General features: G+C 35.4%; 1 protein-coding gene across 1 annotated transcript; it reads left to right on the top strand.

Annotated features, from left to right (window-relative positions):
* The first annotated feature begins 208 nt into the window (after window positions 1-208).
* FUT9 (fucosyltransferase 9) lies at window positions 209-1,307 on the top strand. The gene has a single exon (XM_007109938.2). It carries the CDS (start codon window positions 215-217, stop codon window positions 1,292-1,294), a length of 1,080 nt encoding a protein of 359 aa, XP_007110000.1. The 5' UTR covers window positions 209-214; the 3' UTR covers window positions 1,295-1,307.
* The last annotated feature ends 12,304 nt before the right edge of the window (window positions 1,308-13,611 follow it).

The following is a 13,611-nucleotide window of genomic DNA, read 5'->3' as shown; positions in this document are numbered from 1 at the left end:
AACGGGTACTGTTAAAGTTACAACTTGATTGTATTGAACTGACATCCTGTATTTAGTTTTTGCTAAGACCGGAAAGGAAAATGCAGTGGATTTTGTGATTAAGTGTATTTTAGGAGGTACCACCTGTTTATCTCAAAATGTATTTATGATTAACTCTTCATCCCTACCTCTACCTACCCCTCTATCTTTCCTTTTCTGTTTCACAGGAAAAATTATGACCTCGGCATCCAAAGGAATTCTCCGCCCATTTTTAATCGTCTGCATTATCCTGGGCTGCTTCATGGCATGTCTGCTCATTTACATCAAGCCCACCAACAGCTGGATCTTCAATCCGATGGAGTCAGCCAGCTCTGTGCTGAAAATGAAAAATTTCTTCTCCACCAAAACTGATTATTTTAACGAAACTACGATTCTGATTTGGGTGTGGCCATTCGGGCAGACCTTTGACCTTACATCTTGCCAAGCAATGTTCAACATCCAAGGATGCCATCTCACGACGGACCGGTCCCTGTACAACAAATCGCATGCGGTTCTGATCCATCACCGAGACATCAGTTGGGATCTGACTAATTTACCTCAGCAGGCGAGGCCACCCTTCCAGAAATGGATTTGGATGAATTTGGAATCACCAACTCACACACCCCAGAAGAGCGGCATTGAGCACCTGTTCAACCTGACTCTGACTTATCGCCGCGACTCAGATATCCAAGTGCCTTATGGCTTCTTGACGGTGAGCACAAACCCCTTCGTGTTTGAAGTGCCGAGCAAAGAGAAGTTAGTGTGCTGGGTTGTAAGTAACTGGAACCCTGAACATGCCAGGGTCAAGTATTACAATGAGCTGAGCAAAAGCATTGAAATCCACACCTATGGGCAAGCATTCGGAGAGTATGTGAATGATAAAAATTTGATTCCTACCATATCTACTTGCAAATTTTATCTTTCCTTTGAAAACTCAATCCACAAAGATTACATCACAGAAAAGCTCTACAATGCTTTTCTGGCTGGCTCTGTGCCTGTTGTTTTGGGGCCATCTAGGGAAAACTATGAGAATTATATTCCAGCAGATTCATTCATTCATGTGGAAGATTATAACTCTCCCAGTGAGCTAGCAAAGTATCTGAAGGAAGTAGATAAAAACAATAAATTATACCTTAGTTACTTTAACTGGAGGAAAGATTTCACAGTAAATCTTCCACGATTTTGGGAATCACATGCATGCTTGGCTTGTGACCATGTGAAAAGACATCAAGAATATAAATCCGTTGGTAATTTAGAGAAATGGTTTTGGAATTAAAGTTTTCCATCATTTGCACACTTGGCAAATTATTTTGATGAGATATTATTGAGGTTTTGAAGATGAGAAGAGACATCGTTCAGCTTTTGTGTCATAATTTATGTGTATCACTCTCTCTTGGGTGACATATATATTTCGATGGAGATTTTTGAGAGTGCAGCCTCAGCAATCACTCCACTTGTTTTAAATTATCTTATATGTACCTAATTATGTGCACTGAAAAATAATTTATTCTTCTCTATCATTTGTAAACATTATTTTTTTCATATTTTTGTAGTTGTCTGTAATGTAACTTTGTGATTCGATTGCTGTTCCTGCACTGATCAGTTGTTTAATCCATTTGGTAAATGAAGATGCACATCTTCAAATATGAAATATTTTCATTAACTATTATCATCTCTAGTTCCAAGTTGGCATAATGTAACAAAGGAAAAGCATTTGTAATTGAATTCTAACCTCTCTGACTTCGAAGTTGAACAGTGTATAACTGTCTCTATTTGATCTATTTTTTACCTGTTTACCACACTTGTGAATGCCACATTTGTGAATTATTCACTTAGTGAATAAGCCAGATAGTGGAGCAGAACTGTTCTATTCGGGAAGCTATTAGGCTTTCCATTTATTTTCATTAAGTTGACTTGCACATGCAGCCACTTGTTCTCATGATCTTAAGTTAAATTATTTAAGTATTTTTAAATATCCAATTTGTTGGGATTGTTAGTACCTGGGAAATAATCCTAGTAACACTTAAGAAAATCTAAGATAATTTTCTTCCCGATCTTAACACTCCTTTTTATAATAAAACAAATAATCTTATCAAGTGACAAGGGAAAAGGTTGTGTATAGATACAAGTCATATTTATAATTGGTACATTTATGTATCAATATAATTTTAAATAACATATCAATTTAAAATATTTTTTCCAAAGGTCCAATGTCTAAAACTGTTTCATTTCATCATATGAACATAATATGTGAGATGTTTGTCCTATCATTTAAAAGGACCTAAATAAAATTATTATCAAGGTGTTAAGTATAAGATGTTAAACATAATAAAATGGCAATCTGTAGGGAACACATAATGCTAACACAGTGATATCTCAATGCATATTTGTTGAATTAATAAATGAATGACTTTGAAAGTCATCAGAAAATTTTTGTTTGTTCCAAAAAAGTGACAGTTCTAGCCTAGAGGTACTAACTGGAGATGATGTTTTATATTCCATTTTTGTAATTATTCACATGTGGCACATATGACCATGGCCCTCAGGGTTTTACAGAACCAAAATAAACTTTCATTACACTACGTTTTTGGAGAATTCACCCCTGAACTTGCAGTTGCTGTACAGTGTTTCCCCTCCATAATGTTAAGGGCTGGATATAAGCAGAGAACAGTGGGTGAGAAAAGATGGGAAGATAAGGATTCGTCAAAGAAAGCATTTACCAGAAGAATCTTTAATGACTTTATTCTAAACCCATCAAAAGTGTTAGAACATTCTGATGACATCCATTTGTGTCTATTTGTGACTTAGTCTAATAATCCTCTACATGTTAACATCAGTAGAACTCAACTCCACAATTTTCTACATCAAATAGAGAGAGAGGCAAATTTAAATTCAGAAAGCAGGAGCTATGTCCAACAATCCAGACTCCCTTGTGAGGGAATGAGCTCTTGGGACCACTAGAAGGATTTGAGCAGAGGAAGATTCCTACATTGGATGAAGGATTGTTTGATCTTCAGGTTCACTCCTTTACCCATGATTGAACAGGCTCCCTGTGTCAGGCAATGCCCTAACCAGAGATAAAGATGAACAGACCTGTTTCTGAGCCACACACTTTGTTTACTCATTTGACCTAATGGAAGGTTACCTCCATATTATCTCTTCTAACCACACTGCATCCAGAAATGATATGTCTGTGTAGATGCCCTCCTAGATAAGGAGAGATCTCCACCACATTTATTTCATTATGTTCAAATAGTCAAATTCATACATTTATGTTTACTTTATTGTCTTTTTGGCCAACAAAAAATATAGGGGTCTAAAGAGGTTGCATTACTAACCAGTTTAGAGATACCTACTTTCTTCAAAAGCGGAAAAGCCTTCAGTAAAAAGCCTTACTGTGGTGGATGCTCATGATTTCAAAGAACCGAGAAACCCGAGGGCATTGCCTTTATTGTCAACTATGATATTTGATCTCTTTCTCAGTGTGAGACTATAATTATATGCTGATAATATGACTGAAGCTAAGGCAATAATACTAAGTGACTAACTAGCACATCTGTATATTAAAAACCCATTACCAAGTCCCAGACGAATAAGTTTTCTTAATATGAAGTGCCAAAAATGAATGAGTCAGCTTCAATTCTGGGTCCATTGATCAGTGAGTTTTAGGGCTGGAAGAAATTATAGCAATGTTTACAAACCAATCTCTTCGTTCTACTTATGAAGCAACTAGATTCAGAGATAATATTTAAGACATATGTTCACACACACACACACCACACACACACACAGGCACACACACTCGTACACCCCACACCTATACTGACATAGCCAAGATTAGAATTAAAGGGTACTACCTCTCTTGATCCTGTTTTCTTCTTCATTGTATTCTCACCTTATCATTGAAGTACATCTCAATTCTAAAAATGTGATTGCCTTATTGGTGTTATTAGGGCCTGTAGAATATTACACTCTCTGTGGAAGCACTTTGACTTTTGAAAAAGTATACATAAGGTAAATAAAACATGAAACTTGTTAGCATTCTTTCTGGTTTAAATATTTTAGGAGTTGAGCTTTAGTAGAAGGAAATGGGCTTTCACTACATTTGAAGTGAAATGCAACCCTCAGAATGGTTCTGTTTCTCTGCCACTTCTTTAATAAATCCTGTGGATTGCAATTTTTTAAGGATATCACGTGGTGAAAGATAAAGATTTGACAAGATTGGCTCGCTGCTGGTTACAAAAACAAATTTTGCGAGGAGGTAGATTGTGAATATAAAATAAGAACAGATCACTTAAAAAGTTTTATTTAAAAATATCAAAACTCTTTTACTTTCAATGGTCTGAATATTTAAACGTTATTTATTGCAGGCCTTACTAGTAAGAATATATAAATATAATTATTATAGGCCTTATTAATAAGAACATATACTAAATTCTCCATATCCAGCAGTATGTCATGTCTGAAAAAAAAAGACATGACAGTCATAGTTTATGACAGCCATAAATATGACAAGATGAAGTAGAAACTTAAAAAGTTATCTAAATAGGAATCCACCATCAGCTTCAAAATTGTATATTTACTATACAAATTCTGATAATCCCAGAATGTGCAGAAATATCTTCTGTTCTGAGGGCTTAGAAAGCTCAGAGCATCTGAGGTATAAATTGACCAACTATTTAGAAATTATTTGCTGAGCCTTTATATTCTTGCCTCCAGTTGGAGGTTAAATATGGAAAGAATAGGAAACTATACTATTGAGATCTTTTTACCTGCCTATTTTCAGACTAGATTCCATTGAGTCTTAAAGGCAATCACCCAGAAAATGTCTCTGCATGAATTAATGTTACCAAAACAAGGTTTAGATCCTTACATTATGACTTTGTGCTTAATCATATATTTGAGGGCCCTTAAACTCTAATCTCATTTAAGGGAACTTCTTAATAAATTAATTGTAATCAAGCTGTTAAATAAAATAAATTTTAGAATCTAAAAGATAAATCCAGTGCCTAACACAGAGGAGGATCTCAACAAATTCTTGTTGAATGAATAAACAGATTGCATTAGAGATCATGCAAAATATTTTTTAAAGTGTGATAACAGTTCCAGCTTCTTGGTACCCGTTAGACATGATGTATTTATTTCATTGGTCAGTTTGCTGCCTGGATGCAAAAGGAAGGCATTTTATGTCTTTCCAGTCTTACTGCATTCTAAGACCGCAAAGAAGTAACATTTCTAGAAAGATTAAAAAGAATTTGGAACTTGTTAACATTCTATTCAAATATTAACATACGAACTGTTTCTAATAGAAAAAACAATTAGTATTTAAGAAGAATATAAAGTGCAAGCACTGTAGGGGGCACATATTTATTACCAAACTATGCATGGGGAGAAACATCTTTTCTTTCCTCCCGAACTACACTTCTTTGTATTGCAAACATCAGTCAATTAAGATGGTATTTTTTTCTGGACATCTCTCATCTGGAGATTTTGTAGCATTTTGCAAATGGATAAGCTCCACTACTACCAAAAGTGTTCTGCCTCTTAGTAATTCATATTGAATGCATCCATATCCGTAAGCATTATATAGAGTAGTTTACAACATAAATGAGAGATAGCCTGCTAAACCAGAAATATGAGTAATGCTAGGCTGGGTTATTTATTCAAAAAACTTTAATTTTGAGAAAGCCACTTAACCTCTCTGGACCTTTGTTTTGTATGTTCCTTTTAGCACTGTTACTCTCTCATTTAAGATCTAAATTGATATATGTGCGTATTTGCAAATGCAGTTCCAATGACCATCACAAAATAATATTTTGGAGGTAAATATTCCAACAGATTTCCCTCTTATTTCTCTGAATAGACAAGTAAAGTATAAAACTGATTATTAATCTAATATCTAATCTAATCTAATCTAATTAATCTAATCCAGTGAATATAGCAAATGCTCAATTAACTAACCCTCCTCCTTTAACTCCTTCCGCCCCTTAGTTCTCTACCTATTTCCTTTACAATTCATGTACTCACCTATGCACTAAGATCTTAATTGCCTGCAGAAAAATAAGCATATATTGAGCATTATTTTAAAATATTTTAAATTTTTCGACACCATCCACATTCCTATTACAATTATCTGAAAATTGTTATTTATGCAAAAATTTAAGGGAGTTAATGGAGGTGCATAGTCAATCCCCAGATGACAGTAAAATGGGGAGGCTAATTTGAGTAAGCCAGATTGAACACATCTGGACAATTCAGTTATTTTTTAAACTCACAGCTAATATATATTTATTCATTTGATTTAAATTAAAAATATTTTTAAGAAGAATTTTTTAAAAAACCCTCCAACATCACCTGACCTAGAATCACCAGAGGTGTTTATGAACAATACTGATTCCTGGGCCCAGCTCATGCAGTTGGAATCTCTTCACATAAGTCCATAAAGACATGCTTTTAATGCACGTCCTAAGTTATTCTGTTTCATGCTATAGTTTGTGAACCATCCTAAGCCAATGGTTCTCAGACACACGCCTTTGGAACTTGCTAGGTCAGGTACATAAGAATCATTTGAAAAGCTGTTAATAAAACACAGCTTCTGATTCTCTGGATCTGAGATGGGAGCTGGAATCTGTATTTTTAAAATCTCCCCAGATAGTTCTGATGTGCTGTTAGTTTTGAGGTCTGAGTCTTAGCCACCTGTTAAATGGGAAGTGTTCTATCGCTCAGTTGAAACGAGCTATCACCTTTCTTGAGTTAACCTGGAATCTTTCAAATATGTCAGTAAAGTATTCATTCCCCTACTTCAAGGTCCAAAACAATGTCTATGCCTAATTATTTCATGCAAAGTCTCCACAGCTGATACTAACATGGGGCCACCTCTGGGAACCACCAGTCTACACAAAAGACATGAACAATTCTTGGCCTGGAGGAATTAGTAGGACAAGAAAAGGTTACATACCTTGAAAAAAATATCTCTCATTCTCTTTCTGGGTTCTAACTTCATGTTTATATTTTACAATGGAAGGACTAGACTATCCAATTACTAAAATCCTTTACAGCCATAAAATCTTAGGCTTCTGTGATCTGCGTATCTGCTGTATGTGTTTAAGAAAACTCTTTCCCATATTCCAAAGTCCTTGCTTGATGGGTGGAAGAGTAATTTGCAATTGGGATATACCAGCAAGCTGTAGCACATGGATTGTTTTAAATTGAAGTATAGCAAATTGATTTACAATATTATATTAGGTGTACAACATAGTGGTTCAATATTTTTTAGACTATACTCCATTTAAAGTTATTACAAAATAATGGCTATATTTCCCTGTGATGTACAAGAAGCAACAAGGTTATAGCATACAGCACATGGATTTTTGATGACCACAGATTTAGAGTTGAATCCCAGCTCTGCCCATTCACTGTGTGCAAGTATGTGACTTCTCTTAGCCTCAGATTTTGCATATGGGGGTAACATGCATGTGGAGGTAACATGGAGGTAACATATTCATGATGTGTTTTTTGTGAGGACAAATATAATGACGATTAAGTGACTAGACAATGTGTCCAATTAGTAGTATGGTTTACTATAATGAAAGATCATTGTGAGGAATCCAAAATTATTTCCACAATTTTAGTTCTGAGGCTCTGAAAGCGTTAAGCAGACAGCTTCTGAGAATCACTGCAAATTTAAATAAGCCAAAGGAATAATCTTCAGGAGAGGAGAAACAAATATAGTGTGGAAGCGTGCATTCACGTCTTCTGTAATCACTAAGTAATGCAAGAGGTGTGGGGAGCTGACAGTCGTAGTGCATAGGCATTATTTGCATTACTAAACACATACATCATTTCTTAAAATCATGGAACCCAAAGCAGACCTAATTTTACCTCCATGTTATGAGCAATCAGTAAATTAATAGTCAATTTAGCATATTATCAGTTGGTATAGCTCAAGTCACAGATGGAATAGCAGGAAGATTCTCAGAAATCCTTTTCTGGTAAGGAAAGAGGCCTAGAAATAAACATTCAACAACTTGACGTAATCCCTCATTTCAACTGTCTAGTAGTTTAGCCACAGAACTAGTTAATGATAAAAGTTAGGAAACAGAATGAAGTCTCTACTTTTTGTAAAGTTTAAAAAGAATGCTAAAATTTACTTTTAAAATGTTAGAGTATACATTCGATGAGCTGGGATGTATTTGTTTACTGGTGCAGAAATAAAATAATTCTTAGCCAGACTGCGATTGACTACTCTAATTACTAATTGCATAATAAGAAGAGTTTTGACATGAATATTCTCAGCTGTTCATGTGCACAATTTCTAAGTTGGACTGTAATAAAACAAAAAAGTAGACTTAAAGACAATTTTTATTTTTAATGTGTAAAAAAGGAATGATATTCAAAATAGTATTTTTAAGTAGTTCCTATTTGTGTTGCTTTAAAAAATTTTAGAAACATTTATTATTTCAGATACAACCTTAGAAAACTTCAAAAACTGAATTAAGTCATTTTTCTTAGTTCTCTGGCAACCAAACTGTTGAATTAATTATATATGTAAAGTGTGTTAAATTAGAGCTTGCTGGAATTTCATTGTGAAAAACGTAAGTTTTATCAGAAAAATTTTAAGAGCGATTTCTACAGAGAGGTATGTTAACTGTTGTGGCTTTCTACACATGACTGCATTCCATTTTGATTAATGAGAGTGCAGGAGAGAGAAAAGGGGCTCGGCAGAAAGAGGACCCAGACTAAATTAACAACCCAGTACTACTCATTATGCAAGAAATATGTGCCAGAGTTACAACGCGCACTCCCTGACTTCAGACGGGCCTTATTAGCCACCTCGGTCCCTCGGATGAGACAATCCTGAAGATGACATCTTCATCCAAGGCAAGATTGCCAGAAGAGAGCTCACTATCATGTTGGGTAGGACGCGTGTCTCTAGGGACTGTAATGAGATCAGGCCTTTCACATACTGATTTTCAAAAGCCCTCGAGCAAATCGAGAATATCTCGTTACCCGTGTAAAACTGGGAGCAGTGCACTTTTTAGATAACAGGTGACCTATCTCAAATATTTTATATATTTCTTTAAAATAATGAATCAAAAGACAAAGACTTGTGACCAGGAGTTTACTTAAAAGGAAAACAAAACAAAATTAAAAATCCCTTTTAGCTTGTAGATGCTCTACACTCAAATCAATGAAGGCTCTTGCCCTGGAAGATTAACAGGTTATGTGGAAATAGGAATAGAAAAAAAAAAAAAAGCTGTGAAAATAGCATCACGCTTTTTTTTTTTTTTTTTTTTTTTTTTTTTGTGGTATGCGGGCCTCCGTCTCTTTTGGCCTCTCTCGTCGTGGAGCACAGGCTCTGGACGCGCAGGGATCCTCCCAGACCGGGGCGCGAACCCGGTTCCCCTGCATCGGCAGGCGGACGCGCAACCACTGCGCCACCAGGGAAGCCCAGCATCACGCTTTTTTACTCTTAAAATAAAAATTTAAATCTCTAGAGCTATCAGTATGATGGCAACCTTCACAAACAATCTATCTATTCATGTGCCTTTTTTTCCCCTCTTTTACTTTTTTCTCTCTTTTTATTTAAGGTTGGGTTTGGTAAGAGTCAGGGTTAGCAGAGTAATTGTGACAATATAAAAAACAACATTTCCTTAAATCCTGTGTCAGATGAAGATAAGAAGTAATGTTTGCTGGAGGCAATGCAACTGGTCAAAATTATTTGAATGAAATTATTGAGATTTATCATCTTCATTGGAATACAGTGGTCTATTCTAAATCCAAAACAACACGTGTGTACAATAGATGTTTTTTAAAGGGAAAAGGTAAAGAGCTAACAAGTCTGCAGGTAGATTCAAGTTCACAAAGCTGCAGAAAGGAGAAAAATGGTAGTAAATTAAGGATCAGAACTCAAGTTCTAGCTTACATAATCTATTGTATAATTCACTAGCTTTTCTGGGCCATAGATTTCTCATCTGTCAACAGAGTGCAGTGAACTTTACATTATCATCACCTGAGAAACTCTTACAAATTTTGATTTGTTGATTAGACATCCTGGTTTAATTAGCCTGGCACAGGGCATGAGCTGTCATATATTCGTCTAGAATTTTTCTTCTTTTCTTCCTGCTCCCTTCCATGTGGTCATGTGGATGCTCTGTGAGCCATAAGAAAGAGGGAAAAGAAGTTAACAGGCAATTTCTTTAGGAGCTCTAACTAAAGCATTGCTAATGAAGAAAGCTGCAAGGGAAGTTCACAGATGAAGAGTAGGGATGCCATATGCTTCCTCTTATCTCATTTCCTCAAGAACACACATATAGACTCACCCATTCCTATCCTTTTTTTTTATGTAGTTCAAGTGTAACTTTGAATAAAACGACATCCACTCAAGTAAGGAAGGTCAAAATTATCATGCTGAAAAAAAATGTGCCAATTCTAGCCAATGTGTAACTTGGAAGGGTCAGTAATCCATAGACTATTTGGATGGTAATTGTATGTTTTATTCATGTAATGTGATTTTGCACTATTGTATTGTCATATTTAAACAGACTCAAAAACACTCTGAAACCTAAATGCCAAATGTACAGTTTATAGGTTCATGTTATTTCTGATACGGATACTTGCATTGTGCTAATAGTTGTTTCATGCTCTTAACTTTCTGTATGTGTATGATTGCCATGCAGACCTGATAGGGTTGTCGTAAGCACACTAATTAGTCATCTGAATTTTTATAGATAAAATCACACATTGATCAGAAATCACTTTTCTACTTATTTTTTTGTAGAGTATTTTTCCACACTTGAAAAAACATGATTATTTTATATCAAACATCAGCTTTTCTTTAAAATCTTATTTTAGTAGCCAGTGCATGTTTGAAATAAGTTGTGCTAGAAATTATGTGACGATATTACAGTTGTGTTATATTAGGTGAAAAAGTGCATGCCATTAGGGAATCGTGAAACTTTGGGGGGATTCACACTGCCAACTCACCCACAGGCTTCATCTCATCCCATGTGCATGATTCACGTTCTTTCAGAAGTCCTTTTTAAACTTTAGTAGTGAAAATGTTACCCTCAGTGTGAATGAGCCCATAGACAATGCTACTTTGCTTATTTTCTAACTTTGCAGCATATTGTGGTAAATTCCACTCCTCCCAATTTTCTTCTTGGCGTTTCTTGTCGGCAATAAAATACAACAAATAAAATCATTTGTTGGCAAATGATACAATTTACTGTATAACAATTTCCTATAATGAAGCATGAAGATGTGGGGAAAAAATCATCTCAATCCATTCTGTACTATGAACACAATATTCTGGCAGCTTTTTCTACAATCAAGAATGGTATGTCTCTTTCTGACACTGCCAAAATCAGTACCACTGCCAGTGGGGTTAAAAAAAATAATTAAAAAACAAACAAACAAACTTGAGGTCAGGTCTGCACAACACTAAATTGGGTAGTAACGTTTAGAACCCCCAGGCAGTATGGACAGCCAATCAGTATAATTGGTAGGAGGAAAAGAAATAAACCCAATCTTTTTCACAGTAACTTGAGTAATTAAAAAAAAAAAGATGATTGCACAGAAAATGTGAATTTTGACTGCAAGACCAAGCCTCTACATGCTGAAAATTTGCAGCAGTCCATGTGAGCAGAAATTACTCTGTTCAGCAAAGTCCTGTCTTTATTTTTGCCTTTGCGTTCTTTGTTCAGAAAATATACTTGTGTTTTTGGAAGGGCTTAATTCCAAACGGATGATATATGTGGACCAATAACCACCCCACCCACGAATGAAATTATTCATTCACCATGATATAGTGAGGCTAGAACATAGCACTTGGTGACTTGAACACCAGTATAGCATTTATACTGTTGGAAGCTAATTTCATTGCTATGCTATTAAAACAGTGGGGATCCTATTTATACATTTATTTATTTATTTATTTGAAGAAGTTTGGTTCATTCAGGTTATTTTAACAGCTTCAGTGAAGTTAGTATATTGGTAAGAAAAGCTGACTTCAGCTATTATTCCAAGTGAAAATCATGCAACTGAGTCTTGCTACATCCTGGAGTCAACCATTGATCCAAATGATGAGTAGCCATTCCCAGCAATGTGGAGGCCAACTTCCCAGACCAGGATGTTGTATGTTTATGCCAGTCAGCAAACATCAATCTGGGCTCTTAGTTTGCTACCATACTGTTCGGAACTTCATTGATTCAACCTGTAAATAACATAACATATTATGGCAGCTAAGCAAATATTTTAATAAGCCATGAGAGGCAAAATGCCATTGAAGATCTGTATATTCAGCTATCTGGAGAACTTGTGTTTTCCACAAATTAAACTGGAGATGTCATTTGAAGTTTCCTTCCCTTAAAAATACTATTATAATGTGGGTTCCTTGCCACTGATGTCTTTCTGGGCTTATAAATATGTGATGTGATTGCTATAGTTATAATTTTGTGAAATTTTGTTCAGCAACTAATAGTGACTTCAATCTGTGCTAAGATTCCCAGGCAGAAATAAATGTATAAAAGATTTGAGCCTGTATCTGTAAAAAGAAATCTCTTCAATCATATTTCCTATATTCAGTGTAAGTATTTCACTGATTTACTGCTGGAGTTATCCCTTGGATGTGTAAATAATGATGTTCTATTCAGGCCTAATAAATTCCTGTACTGTGAATATTTAAAATAAAAAATTCGATTTAAATGTGCAATACCTACTGCTGGTTATTTATAATGCTTACGTTCAAAATCATTCATTTGAGGAAGTTCCTTTCCACTTACATGAAAATCTAGATTCCCTGTATACATTGAATTAAAATTTTAAAACTAAATAAGTACATCTTACAGATTATGCATTCATTACAAAGACAAAGTCAGAAAATGACATGAACCTCAGCAGTGCTCTACAATGAGAGTATGTCTTGTGTGAGTTTGGATGCCTGCATATGTGTCTCCATGTGTGGGTCTGTTTTGTGTGCTCATGTTTATGTGTGTATATCTCTGTTGTTTGTGGGGAGAAGGGCAGGTTCTTTTCTTTCTCTTGGCTTCATGTTTCTTTCTTCTCCCTGGGCAGATAGGATGGTAGTACATCTCAGCATACCTGGAGGGAAATGAAAACTCCTCAGTCCAGTTTACAACTTGGATCCAACCACATATAGGTATTAACTGGCCATTTCTTACTTGAGTTAGCTATCCCTTTTCCAGGTAAGTACTCAGAGATAAAAACTAATCCATCTGGGCACACTTCCCAGGAATGGCTACTATATCAAATATGTCTGTGACAATCCTCCCCAAATCTCTGTAACAGATCCCACAGTGATCCCAGTAGTTCTTACTCCAAAATAAATCCTGTGGTCAAATATAAATGATAATAATAGTAAATATAGATCAAGGGCTTTCAATAAGTCAGGCTATATTCTAAATACTTCACATATGTTATTTCATTTAATCTTTACATCACTCTGCACTTCCACCATTACCTTTATTTTTATCAGCCAAAAAGTTGGGACACACACCCAAGTTTACACAGTTTGAAAGAGGTTGAGTTGGAATTTGAGGCCAAGCAGTTAACCCAGGGTCTCAATGCTTAACC

This window comes from Physeter macrocephalus, chromosome 10 (assembly GCF_002837175.3).
Source record: "Physeter macrocephalus isolate SW-GA chromosome 10, ASM283717v5, whole genome shotgun sequence".
In the NCBI taxonomy this organism is placed as follows: Eukaryota; Metazoa; Chordata; class Mammalia; order Artiodactyla; family Physeteridae; genus Physeter; species Physeter macrocephalus.
Note: the sequence above shows the minus strand (reverse complement) of the source record. Positions and strands in the feature narration are given on the sequence as shown.